The sequence below is a fragment of the Opisthocomus hoazin genome, chromosome 7, assembly GCF_030867145.1.
Source record: "Opisthocomus hoazin isolate bOpiHoa1 chromosome 7, bOpiHoa1.hap1, whole genome shotgun sequence".
NCBI lineage: Eukaryota > Metazoa > Chordata > Aves > Opisthocomiformes > Opisthocomidae > Opisthocomus > Opisthocomus hoazin.
The window spans coordinates 29,953,345-29,973,441 of NC_134420.1; the positions used below are offsets into that span (position 1 = coordinate 29,953,345).

General features: G+C 40.2%; 1 protein-coding gene across 6 annotated transcripts in view; it reads left to right on the forward strand.

Annotated features, from left to right (window-relative positions):
• Positions 1-20,097, forward strand: part of AMBRA1 (autophagy and beclin 1 regulator 1) — a 137,161-nt gene that overhangs the window by 31,550 nt on the left and 85,514 nt on the right. For all 6 annotated transcript variants that reach the window (XM_075426137.1, XM_075426140.1, XM_075426142.1 and 3 more), the window contains 2 exons: positions 2,278-2,364; positions 8,973-9,155. In XM_075426137.1, the coding sequence (XP_075282252.1) occupies positions 2,278-2,364; positions 8,973-9,155 (270 nt within the window). The remainder of the gene's footprint in view (positions 1-2,277; positions 2,365-8,972; positions 9,156-20,097) is intronic.

Below are 20,097 nucleotides of genomic sequence, written 5' to 3' on the forward strand. Positions count from 1 at the left end.
GCCATGCAGCATGCACTGGTCATCTTCCCTCGTGGCTCTGGTTTTGCTGTGTCATTTAGTGGATAGACTCTGAAAGGCTGGGGAGGAGGGTGGCATGCATAGTGTATAGGCATCAAGACTTTTGACAGGGATGATGAGTTTGATGATTATTTGTGTACGCACATTACCAGGACACCATAGACATTGCAGGGAAATGGCATCAAACAAGCGTTGTGTGTAGGTTGCTCACACCTGTAAGGAGGCACTGCTGTTTCTGGGGCTGTGGCCCTGCCAGGCTGTGTGCCACAGGAGCTCTTCTCCCCAGTTAATTCCAGCGATGAGACAGGAGAGTCCCTTCCTGTCCAGGCTGCTTGCAAGCTGCTGGTTTTGGAGTGCTCTGCAGAAGCAGCTGTGGAGAGCAGACTTCTAAAAAGCACGTTGTCGTTGCAGAGGCAGTAGCCCAGTTTCTGAACTCTGAGCCAGTGGTTTAGAAAGGGGCCAGCTGACTGAATAGGTAGAGTATCTCTTCTGCTAATTTTAATCTGTCTACCTTCCTCCCAGGAGGAATAAAAGCAGTTTATATATGATGCAGGTGATAAGTATACCTCATAGGTATAGGACTTCAGGTATACCTCACAAAGCTGTTGTACCATTTCTTCTGGATTAACTGCTTTTGCATATATTGACTTATATATTTCGAGCAGGAGAGAGGGTTTGGTAAGGCTGGATAGAAGTATGATAACTTTCTGGGTTGCCAAGGGATTCCTAATACCTAGCAGTGTTGAAGGTTAGAGCTTTTGATTCAGTAACCTGGGGAATTAATTCATCTCAAAGTTTAAGAGATTTAATAACTGTTCTTGAATAAGACAAATGGTTGCCAAGCAACTTCGTGCCAGAGGGGACAGGATTTCTTTCCTTCTGTAGAGTCCCAGTGCTTTGCAGCAAGCACTGAGTCTCTTGAGCTGACACATGACTTTCCGTGTAAATGGAGCAATCTGTTGCTGTTTTCTGTATTCTAGATTTGTAATGTAAAATTGAGGTGTGTTGTGTTTTGTTTGTTGGGTTTTTATTTTTGTGTCTCTGAAGACAATGAAAAGTTGTCTTGCAATCCTGATGTGGGAGCTGCTGCTGGAAAGAACATCTTATTTGCATTTCTGCTGTCTTTATCTGGCTATCAATGGGAAGCTGGGCGTGGATTATGTCTGGTCCTTCTTCCCTTCTTCCTGCTGCTTGTGTTGACGCTTGCTGCCCTGCATCGCAAATGCTAACTACGAATTAGGAGTGTGGGGCTAAGACTGATAGGTTCAAATCTTTCTTGCCAGTGATGTGTGTAGGTGAATAGAACAGATGTGGTGTTGGACCTCTTTGACTTTCAGACCACGGCAGTTTTCATTTAAGTTATAAAGAGCGGAAAACAAAATTTAGCGGAAGTTCTGAGGCAAAAAGACTTGAAAGGGAACTCAGCAGCCTTACAAACTTTGGCAGTTGATTTTTCCACTTTCCACACCCACCCCAAATCATCTCTCTTGTTAATCTAATGGCTGCAGCAGGCCTGAATGAGTCCGTCTTGAAACAATTCTATCCTCTGCTTTATGACAAGAAGCTAGATAGAGGTAGAAGCCAGGGGTGGAGGACATGTTCCTGCTACATGCTTTTGATTCTGCTGCCTTCATGACTCAGACTCGCTGCTTGCATATTCAAGCTGTCTGGCTGCATTTGCATACATTTACTTCTTGAGTGAATATTTGGTATCTCTTCCTGTGGCTGATCAAGATACAGAGGAAATGAACATTCTTTTGTAGCTGAAAACCTTTCTTTCTGAGCCATGAGACTAAGATTGAATATCTTACTGTGAATAAAAACGCACGGTGCCCTTAGAATCCACATGCCGAGCCGTGTTCTTTGTCCCGTGGTCCTTGGCCTGTTCCCTGTGTAGCCTCCTTCGAGTAGGTAAGAATTTGACAGATGGCCAGTGTAGCATTAGTGTTTATGGAGCTGACAAACTGGGATGGCTAAGGAGAAGTAGCATATGCATCTTTCTCTCTTGAATCTTGGAAGCGGGTTTGGGACCACTCTTCTTTCTTACTTGAGGTGTTCTTTCTTCTGTGGACTGAAAATATTACACTTTGAATAGCTGTGTTGTGAAAACACTTATGCCATCAGTGAGTTGTTCAGTATGTTGCAGAATTCTCTGCACTGATGACAGAAATAGTCTTAAGAGCTTTCAGAAAGTAGGGCATGAATAGAGGGGATGTTCCTGAATGGTCTCTGACTTCATCATTTGTTTTTCCTTGCTAGGAGGTTGCTGGAGTCTTCCCTCATTTCATTATCTCGCTATGATGGAGCAGGGTCCCGGGAACATCCGATCTACCCAGATCCAGCCAGGTAAGAGCTAAATGCAGTCTAGAGGCATTTAAGTTTCATAGGCAACAGCATAACTTTGATATAAGTCACTGAATCCTGTGGGAATGGTTCTAATATTGAGCTCATCTCCTCCTCCATAACTTGCCATTTGAGGCAGGATGCAAACCAAATGAAACAATGCTGGTAAGTCTGGGAGAGAATGAGGAAAAGAGTAAGAAATTGTTGTTGAAGTAAGCACAGTAAGGATTCCTCAAATCATCTGGAATGGAGAACACTTATGTGGCAAGCAGGTCCAACAGCAAATGAGATGATACCAGTAAATTTGAAAAATTAATAAAAAAACAAATAGTCTATTCAGGAGCAGTGGAGAATGCAGTAAAGGCAGTTAGGTGCTGGTGTGAGCAGGCAACGTGCTTGGAAGAATTAAATGTCTCCATAAACATATCCATATAAGAGAGCATAACCAGGATGCTAAGTATACTTAACTAACGGCAAAATACTGACAATTATTTCTGAAGAGTCATGAATCATTGACATTAGACATAGAAACACCTGCAGTGCTGCTTAATCTCCAGAAGAGGTGGGAGTGTTTCAGAGGACTAGAAAAAGCAAACATGGCAGAGTTATAAAAAATGGAAAGGAGTGATATTTGCAGGTTGTACTTAGTGTATTAAGAAAGCAACAGATGGGGTAATGTGACCCACAGACTCTGTCAGAAGAATTGATAGAATTGTGAACAGCAAGCAGCTTTGGAAGCTTTCAAAGAATTAAATCATGACAAATAAGCTTTCTTTGGATGGGTTTAACAAAGCTATGAATGAGGAGAATTCACTAAGTGTAAAATATGTCTTGATTTAGCCTCTTGGGGAACCTCTGGCATAGCTGCGTGAATTGAAGGCTACTAGGATTTATCATAAATGAGAGTACAGGCATATCCGTGTATGAAAATTAAATGTCTAAGTTGCTGAAGGAGGTTTGTGGGTTTTTTTAATCTTGTTAGTTTTTACATCATTAACAACAAAACGTGCATTTTTGTACAGATGATGCTCTAATTACAAATTCTGAAATAGAAGGCTACATTGCAAACTGGCCACATGGTACAATTATGCTGGTAAATAACTCCTTGCTAACTATGTCCATAGATAAAGCCTTGCAGAGGTGGAATCTTATATTAGGCTGTTTTTCCATTTATTGCAAAGAAAGTTGCTTTGTAAAGATAATTCAAAGGCTCAAGAATGACGTAAATAAAACTGCAGAGAGGTGAAGGTGAGCTAGAGTGTGCTACCTGTACATAAGGTCATTGGGAAATCAGCCTAGGTAACTACAGAAGTTCTTGGCAACTGCATGTCAGAATGACGCAGATAAATGTAAAAGCTTTCTAAATGGCAATTGATTAAATGACAGGTAAAGGGATTAATTTACCTGGAAAGATGAAAACGGTATTTTACAAATGTTAATTAAAAGGTGTTACTTCGTTCAGGTGAATTTATGAATGCCAAGAGCTGCTAAATGGCTGGAAGTGTACTGTTCCTCATTTCTGGAATGCATAATCCAGAACAGGCAGATTTATTGAGCAGAGATTGTGAGAACTGATTCTAGCTCTCTGGGAGCTGCCTTTTGAAAAAGAAAAGGAGGAGGGACTGCCTAGATTGCTGAATTGTTGTTGTTGTTTTTTTTTCCCTTCTGTCAGATCTCTGCTATGATGAAGCTCAGTAAAATGTATGAAAAGGGATCACTGCCTGAGACATTTCCTAGCATAAGGAGCATTGCCAAAAATATTTTCCTACTTGAAGCCATTTTTTGAACTGATACGCTGTTTTTCATGTGACAGTTCAATTGTTTTTAGGTTGTGGTAGAAGCTATAGTAGCTTGAGTTTATAAGGAGCTTTGGAAGAAAAATCCAATTTTGAAACCTCCTTTAAGTGGGTTGTTTCAGTAATTGTCTCTGTCCTTTTCAGAGGATGAGATTCATAGCTGCGTGATCAGCACGAGCTGAAAGTTTGAGTGGGGTGAGATCAGAGTCTTCCTCTGTAAACCTTACTGTTGCGCTAGGCTATTAGGATATTTTTAAACTTCCCCTTTGTAATGAGAAATTAAGGTTGTGATTAACAGTAGTGTTACTGCGTTTTGAGGTTTTTTTGTAGCATCGTAAGTTTGTAATGGAAAGTTATGACTTTCAGATGTTCTTAAATAACAAAGTGGAAAATTGAAACAAAGATGAAATAAACATATCTGTATATGTCAGTGTGTACATGTGTGTTTAAATATAGATTATATTACCTCCTTAAGGCCAAGTTGTCTCCAATGGAGTATTTTTATTTATTTTTATAACTCCATGATCTGAAGAATTTATTTTTAAGAGCGTGTGCTTGTGCTAGTTGTGTTCCACTTTGTCTGTAATGGTGCTATATTTGAATAACCTAGGTCAGGAGTGAGGCAGGGAGAACTTTTTTTTTAAGTTCCCTCAGATTTAGCATGAATATTCTGAGGTAGACTGCCGCATTCTTGCTTGGTGGCCTTGCTGAACTTCTCTAAGGTCAGCCTGGTTGTTTTGTCACTCTTCACAGTTTCCCTATGTACTGAGCTCAAAAAACAATCTGCAGAAGAATCAAATAAAGCTGTCATCGCAGAAGACCTATATTATTTTTTTTTTATTTTGATTTAAATAGAAGTACTCAAAAAGATGCTCCCATATTGCATATATAAAGCATCACAAGGGTATTTAGTGAATATACCTCTAGAAAAAAATCAAAGCTGCTAGAAAGTTTCCAGGAAAGAGACCCTCAGGCTGGATGTTGCCTGTGAGTTGCAGGCTTAAGTGGAATGGAAGCAACCGGAAGTTGGTGTCTGGTACCAGCATTGCCTTCAGCTCAAGGGTTGGTGGTATGTATGCCACTGTAGATATTACCAAGGAAATTAATGACACCAATCAGGTAACCCCTTTAAAACATGTGTGCTGGCTGAGAGACATTTAGAGGTGTGAGCTGTAGTACTGTCAGTGAACATCCTGGCCATCAGCATCAAAGCAGGGTTGATGAGTGGTGTCAGTACTTCTGAAATGTTAGGAAGCTTGGGGTTCCGCACAGCAGTATAGTGCACTTGGATGCAGATACGCCAGTTCTTGTGGCTGTCTTGGGAACTCGGTATAGACATTCTCCAGTTCATGTTCTTGGGCTTTTTAAAAAAAAACAAACTACTTCCTTAGAAGATACTAAAATAGTAGGAGGATGAAGAGAAGCAGCCTTTATGTAAAAAATTTTTGTGTTGTCCATAAATATGCCCAGCTGGTTTGGATATCTGGCTGTAGCTGAGGACACTGTGCTATGTAGTAACTTGCTCTTTAGCATTCTTGATGTCATTTAAAGCAAGACACCTGAACTTCACTAATGCTAGCAAAACATTTCCATTCCTCAGTTCTACTTCACACTGGCCAGCCAGCAGCACTGGGTGCCTAGAGAATGCATTGCCTCTCAGTGACATAGTTGTTGGATGAGACAGAAGCTGGGTGGTTCTGTTTTTTTCACTGCAGCATCTCTCCCACTTGGTGCCTTGTTCTGTGGTGGTCATGTGTGGTAGCATAGCTTCTCCTCCTCTGAACCATCTGCTCCAGTAAATAGGGTCCAGTCACCTCAGAGACTAGGTTAATTTAGCTCCTGTGGTGTTGCAAAATGCAGCCTACTGTCCTATGAACGCAAACTGGGTTTAAGAATTACTGGATAACCTCTGTCTGTTTTGCTGCTGTTTTATTAGAGACAGAGGGAGAAATAAATGGACTAGGCAGTCTGCTGTGACTGGCGTGTGTTTAGCCAGCTGGTAGGCTAACTGTGGTCAGGCGCTGGTTTGCAGTTGTGTTCAATAGCTGAATGAACTGAAGAAATATGTTTAATGTTAATGTTTCTTATGCTGCTTTTCAGCCTTCTCCTCCCTCCAGGACAGCTTAATCTCTTACGCTGTCTCTCAGCTCTGGTCCAGTTTGTGTCATAACTGTATTCCAAAGACAGGTACAGCCTGACAAATATAACTTTTTTTTTTTTCTTTTTTGCCCTGCATACACTGATCTGCAAAGAATAATTTCTTAACCTATTGATTTGACTATGTTTCTGCCCTGCCCTTTTGTATTTTGTCTCTCGCACCTTTCTCTCTGTGTATCGGACTTAAGCTTTTTGTCTTCTCTTTGGAAATCTTTTTCACAGTCTATCCAGTCTACATACCATGTGCTATCAGGAAGATGAATCTGGCATCTCATCATCTGTTATGGCCAGTCTTTATTGCCTACTTTTTCTTGTTCTTCTAACAAGCATCATTGTGTTTTTTCTTGTGATGTGCTGCATAATTTGAGAAGACTGCATGCAAAACTAGTTCTTTATATCCTTCTGTAAAACTCTCCCTTGGTGTGATACTAGCAAAGAAGAAAGTTCCAGTGATTACACTGCTGGACTGCTGAGACCACTGTTAATGTTTTCCAGTGTTGCTATGTTTCCATGTTCCTTTCTTTCTCTGTATGCACATATTATGCCATAGACTTATTTTTAGGCATGCATAGAGGCTTTGACTTACGGAAAAGGCCAAAGAATGGAACAGCTCCTCATTTATGAGTGCACTGCTGTAATGCCTTACTTTTTTATACTTGGTGTATTAAGTCTTCACAGGAGTAGAGAGAAGTGCTGTGTTTGTACAGCAAAGCCTTCTATGTTATGTAAGCACGAACAGCTTTAACTCATCAAACAGTGCATAAAAGATCCAGGAGGAATCCAAAACAAACTGTGTGTGTGGTTCCTCTTACCCTTTTGCTGCTTGTTGACTAAGTTTTTAGGCCCCTGAGCCTGTAGTCTGTCTGCTAGACTTGCCTGTGTACCACGAAGGTACCCATGTAGGGTACAAGGAGCTTACCTTGGGGAAGACACTTTCTCTTACTGTCTATGTGACTTCTAATTCCTTCTTTTTTTGCCACCTTCTCTTTTGCTTATATGATCTGAGTGTATGATGGAATGGGAGATTGAATGTCGTTGATGGGTTCTGCAGCCAAAACAACATTAATACAATCTATCCCTTGAAGAATTAGTACATTTCTTTTGTGCTGCTCTAGGGAGTAGTCTCTAGAAGTACTATTAAATGTAGTTTTCCTTTGAAATGTGACTTTAAGTATAGTAGCAGAGCATTGTATCAAACCTAGTCCGATTGTTTGCTTCTCATACTGATGTGGATGTGAAACTATCCAAATATAAGCTAAATCTTATTCCCAGTACATTCCCATAGAATCAGCACAACTGTGGAAGGAGGGTAAAAGAAAAATGTTGAAACAATCATATTATCAGAGATGATTATAGAGTGGCATGTTTGTTGCTGGTTGTAGTATAACACTGAAACTGTGTGGTGTTGGTCACTACAAAGTTAAACATATGCTTAAGAGTGTTCATGGCTGTTGGTGAGGTCCACTGTAAACTGAATTTATCTTGAAGCTCTGTCCCAAAGATGGGTATTATTCCTTGAAGGCAGAGAGGCCACCTCTCTTCATGACTGCAGATGATTTCATCTCTAGACTATCCGCTGGAATTCACTGTTTGCGGGTTTTTTTTGTTTGATTTGTTTAAAGCTACTCACACTTCCATTTGCTGATTAAAAATTAGAGGTGCTTTCTCCGTTATCAGTTTCCTGCCCGTAGTGCCTTAGCAAGAAATGAGATTGGTACTTCCCAGGCTTGTGAAAATAGAGTCTGGTAACTTGCATTGAATAAAAAAGAACAAAATTGAACACATGTATGGAATGGGGAGGAGCTAGAAGTTAAAGGAATAGACATTTTAATGTCTGATTACTTGCGGGGGGGGGGGGGGGGTGCTTTTCATTTCCCCTCCTTCCCCCAAATTAGAGTTCAAGTGTAATCCAAATAAGGCTAAAGAAATGATTATTCAAATATCTGAGGTGTCTGGACTTTAATACTGAGTAACTGTCACAGAAAGCATGTGCTAGGAGCTGTGGATATATGCAGGGTAGGAAAAGTGCATTTTTACCAATCTAACATCAAGTAATACTGGCATATGATAGCTGATGCAAACAAAGGCCAAGTTATGCTCGAGAAAGAATGAAGAGTTAATTGCAGAGAAAGGTGGGTTGTTTTTTTCAGGTGGGATGCAAGGCTTTTAAAGCTCCTCTTAATATACATCTAGTGGATCTGATGAAATTGCCTACCATTTGGATTACAAAGTAGTTAAAGCTATTAAACCATTTTTTCTCCAGCTTGATACTTCATGATGCTCCCTTTAAGTACTCTTAAAACAACAGCCTGTTGATTCAACGTGTATTTGAACACTGGTGCTGTTTGGCATTGCAAGCAGAGTTGACACTGAAAGTGGGCTTGATTCTTATCAGGGATGCTTGCTGGGGTTAGTTGTATGAACTGGTAGTAAATGAAACAATGGGCTCCACAAGGGAATCACGTGGGAGTGTAGCATATGAATGGAAAATTACTTCTCCATGCTTTCTTTATTTACTCTGTCTCACTCGTGAATAAAATACAAACGGCCGCTTTTATGATGTGCTGTACTGTCCTGGCACTTGAAGCTCAAAAGGAAAAATAGGACTGGCTGTCATTCTGTACTTGTGTAACGAGTGTCTGTATATCTCTTGCTCAGGTTGTCTCCTGCTGCATATTATGCTCAGAGGATGATCCAGTATCTTTCCCGGAGGGACAGTATTCGACAGCGGTCTATGCGATACCAACAAAACCGTCTCCGCTCTTCCTCCTCCTCTTCTTCCACTTCAGAGAATTCAAGTCCATCTGTAGAGGGAAACGATATAGAATTTGAAGATTTTGAGTAAGTGTGCATGCTGCCTTACCCTCTTGTTTGAGTCTGTTGTCAGCACAAAACTGCTTTGTGGCTTCCTACTGTTTGCCAATCAAAGACGTCTCAAGCTTCCTGTAGGAACAAGTTAAATCAAGTCATTCAATCAATAATTAGAGCAGTGATTGCTACAAATGGGTCTTGTCACTTCTGTTATGAAAATCAAGGATGCTTTAGGCTACCTTCAGTACATCGGGCTATCTCAACCAGATTTAAATGACTGGTTAAATGAAGGAAAGGAGAATCTTTTTCTCCCATGGAGTGGGTGGGGAGCCAAGAGTTTATTAGAGCCTTCAAATCTTGAGACAGAACAGGAACCACTAATAGGTTTAGGAGGACTTAGTTCTTTGGTCTAAGGCTGTAGGAGACAGCCAGGCGTCTTCTGGTACTTGCTCTATCAGTACAACTTTGTTAAATTAGCTGAAGTTACTGGGATTGTTTTTTTGGAAGACTTGGTTATTGTGAATTTGTGTTAAGGCTTAGTTTCCTGTAAGGAGAGCAAATGGCCTCTTGTACCAGAGTGAGGAGTGGCCCTGGATCCAAACCTTAGAACAGCGCTTCCATAAGCCACTGTATTTCTTTCTGAGCAGTTCTCCTGACAAACTTTGAAGTCTGCTCTCCAGAATCTGCTTTTGAACTTCTAGTGATACCCAGTGTAATCCCAGCAAACAAATTTATTGCAAACCTTTTCCAATAAATGGAAGTACAGTAATGGATTGTTTAGGTGGCGTGGAGACCAAAATCATAGGAGTTTAAATTAAAATAAATTTTAGCGGAAAAGAGAATATGACCTTTTCTAGTCTATCTTCAGTCATTTCCTTTTAAATATGGAATTTTCTCTGGGTACTTTAAGTATTTCACTGATTTCCCCCCCCCCCCCCCCCCTTGGTGTATATTGTGATTAAAACATAACTAAAACATAATTAACATTATGTGATTCTGAGCATGGTCATAGAAGTAGCGTATGGAGGTGGTGTGGTAAGGAGGTCTGTTTGACGGGAGCTGTGAACTCCTCAAAAATCTGGGGTTTTTTGTTGCTTCTGTCAGCAGAGGATGCTGTCAACTTTGCTACTGTCATAGATTTCATGTTCACTTGTTGCAGTGGCACATACTTGAGATAGCATGATGATAAATCTCCATGTCCTTTTGTGTCAGGGTGAAGTCCCCTTATGAAGGACACTGGTAACACTAGCTGTTCCCAGAAAAGAAAGATATTAATCCCTTTCTGACTGTTTAAGTCATGGTAGACTTTTTTTGTTGTTCTGTAAAGCTGTCGTTTCATGCTCCAGCAATTAAATATTCAGAAGTACAGGGTGAGTGAATGTCTTCCCCTGTCATTGTGGTCTTGTTTGTGCAAAATGTAAATGAGGGGAGATAATGCAGAAGAGTGACTGCCTAGTAGCTTTTCCTAAGAAGCTTTGTGGTCTGGAAGAGCAGAAATATGGTGGCTGCTGGGCCCATTTTGTGAGCCAAGTGTGTCGCAAGCATAGACCTTAATATTTCCATTATTCCATTTCATTTGTCTGGGGTGGCTTGTTCTGCTGGGTAAATGTGTGCAGAGAAGTGTGTTCCCCTGCAGATAATATTCACACAGGAAAAGCATCCAGTCAGGGAAGCAATTCAGTCAACCATGTTAAGGATGTCTTTCATACTGAGCAAAAAGAAGTGTTTATTCCTTACTATGCAAAGGCTGGATTTGTTGGTTGAATATTTCATATTGAATTCTGGTCTGTGCATTCAAGACATGCTGTCTTTTTCCTTTTTGGCTTCATTATTTCTCCTGGCTGATTAGAAGGAGCTGCTGTGCGGGGGTCCGTAGAGCTGGAACTTGTCTCGTGACTCATTTGATTTCTTTTGCTGACACTTCACATTGAAATTTATTATACATAGTTCTTGCTTCTCCTTTTGGCTCCTGTATCCCTCCTCCTTTACTTGCACATCCAAGCAATCACGTATTTCTTCGTGTATTTCTTTCTTGCCCTGAGCTAGATGCTCTGACTTCCCTGCTTCTCCAGATATGGTGTAAGACAGGGAGTTACTACTGTGTAAGGGACATAAACACCAGTTGGTTTTACTATACATGGAGCTCTGGGCAAGGAGTGAGCCCTGTGCTTGTGCAGGGTGCCTGGGAGACAAGCTTTCCGTGGCTCTAATCTTTTGTGGGATTCGGAAGTTTTTTTTCTCCTCTGTGATTCATTATTGTACCTTTTGAGCTTTGCTTACCTAATGACTTAGTAAGGGGCATGAAAAACTTGGCCTCTGCACTGTTTGTGTGCATATAGCCTCTAAATTTAAGCTAAAGCCTCTCCTCCTGTGTGTCAGTCTAACGGTGTCATTTTCTCTATGCAGCGTCTCCAGAATCTCATTTGAATTTGTTCATAAAGACATTTAGTTAGTAATAGCAATAGCAGTAGTGTTGGTCTAAGAATGTGAATTAGAGTGGTTTTTTTATAGGTATTGGTAATAACCCTCTATTACACCAGCTTTTATGGGTGGGGGAGGAGGAGGGAGACACAAGGTATAACTGTGTTATTTGGTCTGATAAGATGTTATCTCTCTACATGCGCTGCCTGTGTTTAAGCTGTCACTGTCGTCATCTTGCTGCTTATTGAATGCAACTGACAACTGTAAACTTAGTCATGTCTGCATGAAAGCATTTAATACAGTTTGTAATCTGTATACAGATTGTAATATTAGGTTATTAACACATAAATTGGTATGAGTGGGTTTTAAGGTTAGCTTTAGCAGAATCCCCAGCTAAAATGAAAAGACTTCTTGTATTCTGGGATAAGAATCTCTGAATGGAGAATGACATCACTTTAGTCTTCTGGCATAACTGGTAAAAATATGTTCTTTATAGACAAGTCATCGATGTTGAGCTTTCTAATTGCAAGGTTTTTCTTGACTGTCTTATGTTTGGATCACATAGTAAGTTTAGATTTTTAGAGCTAAACTATCCTTTCTTTTGACTTCAACAAGTTTGGTTCCCTTCTAGAGTCTTTTTTTAGTCTAGAACAGCGCTGATGCTGGAGACTGCGGGTGATGATTGTAGGACTCATTGGATAGCACAAGCTAACTTTTTTCGTGTGTAACTAAATCTGTCACCATAATCAGAATGTGAAGGTGTTTCTGCAGCTGAATTCTAGCCAGCTATGTCCCTTTTTGTCTGCAGTAAGTGTGGGAACAAATACACAAATACAGGTCTGTTTTATCTGTCGGACTAAAAAGCAGATATATAGGACAGTGCACCACCTCGCTGTCTGAAAGCCTGGCTCAGATCCTTCACTACAGTTCTATAAAGGCTTTCAAGCCAAGGCTAAAGGTGTGACTGTGGCTGACTCCTCTGTCTGATTCTGAGAGTGGGCTGCCTGTTAGAATGTAGATATGAAGGAGCTTGGAGAGTACACTCTTTTAATGTCTGCAGCTTTTCCCGTTTCTGTCCTCTCCTTTTTCGTTCCTTCCAGGAGGATCTGTGCTGGGGTAGATCCATTCAGTTGTGCCATTGTCACAGACTAGGAAGGTCTTCATTGTGTCTCTACAACAAGAAGGGCTTTACCTCCCAGGCCTGAAATCTTGCTTTGGTGCTTTATCTTTTTAATTTCTTTTGAGACACCACCGAGCACACAGACAGAGAATGAGAGCACTGTAGGCACTGTTTTACTGAGACCATAATGGGCATTCTGATTTTGTGGAAGCAGACTCTTGCTTTGCAGAGATGATAAATCACTTGAAGAAAGTTTACAAGATTCAGGGTGATGTTATTTGACTTTATTTGTCAACTTAAAATCCTTATGTTTAAGGCATCTTTTAGGCCAAGAGTTGTGCTTTCACAGATGGGCATCTTGCAGGGGTATCTTCATTAGTGCATAAGGTACATGAGTATCTGTCATGCCCGTCTTCTGCCGTTTTTGGTTGCTGTATTGACGCTGTCACGACAAGAACTGCCAAATCTAAAGTTCTTCCACTAGGCTTGTGTCTTAAAAAGTTCTAAGATCACAGCCTGATAGATGACTGCCACTGCATTAAAGCTATAAGTCTCACTTCCAGTTTCTTGAACATGATTTTTATTTGTTTCAGAGAACAGTATGGTACGCTCTTTTTGGCCTCTTCCATAGTGTTTATTTTGGGAGTCTGTTTTGTGTAACAGTCGGTGCTCCACTTCAAGCTGACATTTTGGTTTAATTTTTTTATATGTTAGGGAGAGAAGTGCACAGCTGATTAGACATTCATGTGAGAGATCAAGGCAATCACACTTCTTTTGGAATGTCTTCATTTAAAGTATCTTTTCTTGTTAGCTTCTTTAAGAACCTTGACTTGTGCATTGGTACCTGAAAATATTAATTAGGAACTGCTTGGAAGCAATTGTTTCTGAGCTAACTTTATTAGGAGAGAGACAAGGGGAGACAATGGCTGTGGCAGTGTGGTTACTCAGTAGTAACTGAGTACCCTTACTTGGATAGTAGGTTTGTTTGGGATTCTGTTTTACCTGTTACTTCTCAGGTGTAGTGGTGGAAGTCTGTTTCAGGGAGGGAAATGTGTGTCATGGTGAGAATAAGCATATAGTTTACTTAATGGCTGGGACAGAAAGAGGTTTTGGAAAGCTTGAGTGAGGAGAGAGAGAGGTTGGAGTTTACCACTTACTGAAATAGCTTCTTCCCTACCTTGGTGAAGGAATTCCATGCTCATGTTTAAATCCAGTCTCTACCTTTTCAGTCAGACTCTGTATCATTGTTTGCTAGAGACACAGCAATGGGAGCACTAATCTGCAGAAATGCAATCAATTCACAATGCACCTACTGTTTTCCATTAGCACCCCAACTTCTAAGAGCACACGGGTAGAACTTGGACTCTTTGTACAGCCAGTCTTGGTCTTTACTGCTCTCTTTCCCAGCTGTTCACTGTGTGCTCATGTGTTTGAGAGTGTTTTTTCCTTCCTGTGACAACCTTCAACTTCTGCAAAAGAGACTCCTTCCAGGTTTTCTTGGCAGGAAAAAGGAGAGATTGGAATGGCTGAGGTTTTTTGTGAAACTTGAAACAATTATGGAGCCACAGCTCCAGAACAGCAAGACGAGTTCTGTAACTGGAGAGAGGAGCATAGGGAATCCCAGAGGTAAGGGGTTTACTTTGTAGGGTGACTGTAGCCTAAGCTGACACCACAGGAAGGATGGGATGCCAAGTGCTAAGTTCTGATAGGGTATAGTGAAGGTGGGTAAGAGAGGTGAGTTTGATCAATGGTTGCCTTTTGGTATAGTGGTAGAAAGGTAGCATATCCAAAAGCTGTTAGGCTGTGTTTTTAGATTTTTCTCCCTACCATCCTGATGTTTACATTTGAGGTTAACAAAAGACGTGGTAGGAGATGTAAGAATCTAGATGGGCTCTTCTTGTCACTTAAATGCTGATGGAAATGGATTTTTTAGGATCCACGACAAATCAGTATACTGTAGAAAAAGCAGCAATTTCTTTCTGGAAGTCTTAGGTGGGACGGTTTGTTATCTGTCTCTCTTACTTGAGCAGTTCAAGTAATATTCTTGTTAGCAATTTGTTATTTGAGTTCAGATAAAGATATTAAAAGCAGGTTTGCTCTTTGTTGTATGTACCTGCCTTTGTTGTTTTCTTCCCAGAGCCCCTTTATCTGTGGTTTTGATGCTGTTTCCTCCGCCTCTGCTTCTTGACTCATATGGCTCTGCATCATTGTTTTTGATGAAGGTGGACTTTCTCAAAACTGGCTTTCAAGGCATACCTGAATTTTGTGGAACTTGATGGTCACTTTCTGTTGGTTTTTTCCCCTCTCATCTGTTATAGGTTTCTGGAGCAGTTAGCACTGGGATGTTGAGTCCAGATACATAGCAATTCATGTTAATTATATTCATTATCTTAAACACAATTGCAGGCTAAGAGTGCTAAGAAGTCCTGGATGAATGGGAATGATATTGAATCTACTCTTTGAACTACATTTTTCAGGGATTAGTGAGAGTCTTAGCTTGGCTTGTGATCTACTCATAGTAGCCTGCAGCTTCATTTTCCCTGTTCGTTTTATCTTTATCTTTTCTGACAGTCTTTTATATTCCCCTTATCTTGGTCTTAATGTCTAATAACACTGCCTGGATGCAATGACAGGCAATGATTATTTCCTTGCAGCAGTACTGCAGGATATTGCTAATGTCTCCAGCATAATGTTGTTTTACCATTAAGACACGTTCCAGCAAGGCAAGTGACTTCTAGCAGGGTGGTGAAAGAATGAGTACCTTTTGAAAGATGGCAGTTGCCAGAAAAGCTCACATCATACTCTATACCGTTGGTTGCCTGGGCTTGTGGAAACGGATTTGGTGTCAAGATGGTATGCCTGAGTTTTTCTGCTACTGATGAACTGTGTTCATTGTTTTCCTTTTGCTTTTATTTTGTGTCTGTGAACTCTGAAGTCAAACTAAGTCACCTGGTAGGTGATGTCTAGTGTTAAAGAGAGTGATTAGGAAGCAAGCTGTTACTAGTTTGTTGCTGGCAACGCAGAGTGGGCAGTGGTTAGCGTTCTTCAAACCTGTAGGTCTAATGCATTAACGTTGTTTGTGCAGTTACATTTTAATTTCTATTTCCCTTGGAAGAGCAGTAGCATAACAGTGCAATATACTTACAAAAAACAAAAACAAAAAAACCCCCCAAAAAACCAAAAAACAAAACAAAACAAACCCCCAAAAAACTCCCACAAAGTTGGTGCTTACTTTTGACACTTTATTCCAGTATTGAAGCCTGATCGGGCAGCTGATTGTATGTTTGCGCTATGAAATGTGTTCAGTGAGCACCAGTTGTGAAGTTTCCAAGTGATTAGAATTAGCCATAGTGATGTTTCCCTAGTCATGCTCGTGCTTGGAAGAATGTTTGAAAATGGCCAATTAAGGAGTCTCAAAAGAAGGGTAGTTATAGTGCTGCATGCCCTGTTTTGTGTTTTTTGCATGACACTGAATATAAGTGGTTTCCTTAATGCTCATGTACAGGTCTAGGGTGGGGAGTAGGGATTCTCTACTTTCGTCTGACCTCTGATGTTTCTGTTTTCTAATGATTCACTGTAGCTATGGAGTGTATCAGTCTTATTCTAAAACGTGTCATCAATTTGTGAGCCCACCACACAGTGAGGTGATTAAAACAGAGACAACTGGGTGCTGCACGTAGATAAGAGTGAGTGCTTCATTCTGGTTCTGTTATCAGTCTTCCTCTGAAGCAATTAATCCTTGGCATTTAACAGGCAAGTGCTGCTGTTTTTCTTGACCAGGTGATAAATCCTCTCTTATGTGATGCTTCTCTGAAACACTTGATCTTCTGAAGTGCCATTTTTAATGTTATAAATATATTTTCCCCTGAATGGCCCTCTGAGAGGTAATCAAGGCTGGGGGGATTTGTTTCCCTCTGGTCAGGAGAGCCATTAGTAACTCGGCAGTTGCTGTTTTATAGGAAGTTTTAGCTGATAAATAGATGGAAGTTTTCCCTGGTGTTCTTTTGAAAAAGCTGCTAGTGAAAGACTGGCATTTTAGCCTTCAAAAGAATGTAAAAAGATGGAAAGGCACCATGTCTTGAGTGACTTACTTAATTTCTTTACCAAATACTGTATTAAGTAGATATGTTAAAAATATATTCTTCTAGTTCCTGTCTGTCCAGTTGGGCAGCATTGCGCTTTGCAGTTTCTCTAATATTTTTATTCTTCAATTTTGTTTGGCTTCCAGTGTTACACTTAAGAGTTTGCTCCATGGTTCTAATAAGTTTAGTGCCAGGAAAGGCTTTTCGTGTAGCAGATGCTTCTTTTTGGTTAAATTTTCTTGTTTCTTGTTGTCTCCTCCTGTTCTGCCTTAAGTGCTTCTCCTTCTTTCGTGGTCGTGTCCTTCAAAGATGGGTAGATAAATTTATATTTGCGCCTTTCATTTTTAGCAGATTATGTATATTCTTTTAAATCAGTGGTTTCATCATTTTAATGTCTGTGGATGTCAATACTTGTACTACCCTTTTTGATAGGACCAGTGCTTCTTACTTGCTTATTTGTATCTACTTGTGGAAAAAAAAGTCTCTGCTTTCAGAGATGTCAGTTGTCTTGAATCTTTTTTTCTTAAACATAATCCTGGTTTTAGGTGAGATACCCTTGTCCTCAGTCATATGTAGGGCAGTCCCCTTTTCTTGGGTTGAGTTTACAACTCCTCCAAGACTTAATGACTGAGTAAAGTAGCATATACTGGATAGAACCTGTATTTTTTGATTAAGAGAGTAGTCGTAGTTATCCAGATGTTGTTGCAGCTACTATGTCTGTCTGCAGTTACAACTGACTTGCAGTGTGACTTTTCCTTTTGTCTTCTAGGATACCAGAATGCCAAGGTTTTCTTTATTTTGTGTTTACCTGTCTATTTAGAGAGGTTGATTTCCTAGAAATGCTCCCACTTTTCCCTAACTTCATTGTAGGAGATGCTCAGGATCTTGCCAGATCAGGCAGAGGAAAAACTAAAGTTTTAACATCTGGTATTTGCTGCTTCTCTCAGTTGTAAAGCTAGTAGTTAAATTCCTATCATATTGTTCCCAACACTGTGTGTCCCTTACCCATCAGGATGGTGCTGGAAAGTTATCAACATGTTCTTACAATCACCAACAAAACATAATGTTCCCCTCGACACCTTTTTCCTACTTCTATACCCTTTTGTAAAACATAGTACACACTTTGACTTGTAGTCCTAGGCAGCTCTTGTGAGTACACCCTCCTCACGATACATGACATCTGTTTTCATCTAAATTAGCAGTGAATCCTATGAAGTGAAGCAAGATTTCGGGATCCGTTTCTTTAGTACAGCGAGTTTAATGTGACATGCTTCGAGTACCCTCTTCAGAGGACCTGGAGTCAGACAACCAGCCTCTGAAGCCAAACAAGTTTGCATTTTCTGGTACCCTCCTCTGAGTTCCTGATGTGATCTTTGTGCTACTGCCCTTCTTGCTTTGTGCTACTCCTGCCCTCTGTGCTATCTCCTCTGAAGTAACTTCCTGCAGTCTTAAAAAATCGATAGCAAGTAGGTGGATATACTTAATGTTTGAAATACCGAAAAAATACTGGTTTTTGCTGTTACGTGAGGATGGTGCAGCTGAATCCACTGCCAGCCCTTAAGGATATTAGTAGATGCCACTTAACCAATTATTTAGCATTTCTATTGTATGTAAGTGTCTAACCTCTGCAATAGAAATTGATTTAGCATTTTAAATTGGATTGCATGAAACACGGTAAAATGCTGAAAACACGGAACAATTGGCTTGGTCTGATATAATTTGATTCTTATGAACTTGCTGAGCTTACTAGTGCTGGCTCTGATAATTAAATGGCTTTTCAAAATGGTCATTGTTGACCTAATTCTATTGGCAGTGTAGTCAGTGGGAGTTTTAATATTGACTACAATGGGAACAGTTAGACCAACAGATTGCATTAGAAATCCCATGCTGTGTGTTTAATTTCACTTCCTGATACAACAATCTCTAAATATTAAAGACAATTCTTGCCAAGATAGAAAAGCAGAGCATAGCTTTTTTCAGTTCTGACAGTCTTGACTATGTTTTGTATTCACTCGGTTATTAATGTGGTAGCCAAGTTACCTGATGAAAAAGAATGCCTTTTTCTTCGAAGTTTAGTAGATACAAAGTTTTGTATCTCCATCTCTGTTTTCAGAGCTGGTATTGCCGCTCCATTAGATTTACATTGGTCAACTTTTCTCTCAACAAGCAAACAAAACAATAGCAGAAAAATCCAAGGAGATTTGACTGGCTTATCCTGTTTAGTGCAAACTTTCATCCTTCTTATGACCTGTTAAAGGTCCATAAATCTCCTGAATGTTTGGGAATTGCTTTCTTTTCCTGCTACATTTTGTGTTAGTGTTAATGCTGTTTTTCCCCTACCAGCTCTTATTCTCTGTATCACTGTTTTGATTTGTCCCACACTGGTATCTGAACAAATTATGAATAACCTGAATTTTGAGCAAGACCCTGAAAGTTGTTATGACCATTTGTCGGTTCTTGCAGTTTTCCTCCTGAGACATATAGGTCTTTTAATACTTACAAAATTAAGTCTCTCTTGTCACCTTACATGCCGATTACTTCTGATTCTTTCTCTGCATCTTGCCCAAGGGATTGGTTAGTTCCTTCATTATTATTTTTTCACTGCAGAAGTTTCCTTGTGCTGTTCATATTTGCTGGTGCACTTGAAACGAAGGACATCACAGGACACCTTTCTAACCCTGCTACAGAGCTTGCTGTGTGGCACATTTTTGTTTCTTTTGCTCTTGCAAGGATATTGAGTAGCTTTACAGAAGAGGTTTTTTTTATGTAGGCACACACACTCTGAGGGATCCACTTTTGCAGGTTATGTTAATTAAACTATCCACTGTAAATCGTGAGCTAATGAGTCTGTAGGTAGTTGATGCTAAATAGAAAGTAGAGCATTAGATCTTCATCAGTCCTTTAGAGAACTTTGGAAACTTCTCATTTCTTGCCAGAGTGCTTCATGCTGGCACTGCAGTCGTGCTAACATCTGCTCTCCTCCCTCTGTCAGCAGGCTGTATGTGGTACAGAAATAACACAGTGCCACCCATCTTCACTGATCTTTGGGGTTTTTTTTTTATTTTCCTTTTTAGAAGGTGCAGAAATAATCTTCAGCTGGCACCAGGGTAATATCAGCTGTTCTGGCTTTTCAGCACTAGCTGCTTAAAAACACTCTTGCATGTTGTTGAGCATAGGAGTTTAGATATAAATGACTCTCTAAATTAGTGATTCAGAGTAATGTTTAGTAATATTCCTCTTTAGCACAGGGGAGTGTATCTCACACTTCCATTACAGTAAATAGTAATTCTGGCATTCTCAAAGGATAGTCACTGTTTCTCATTCCCAGTTCGGCTGTTTGAGTTATAGG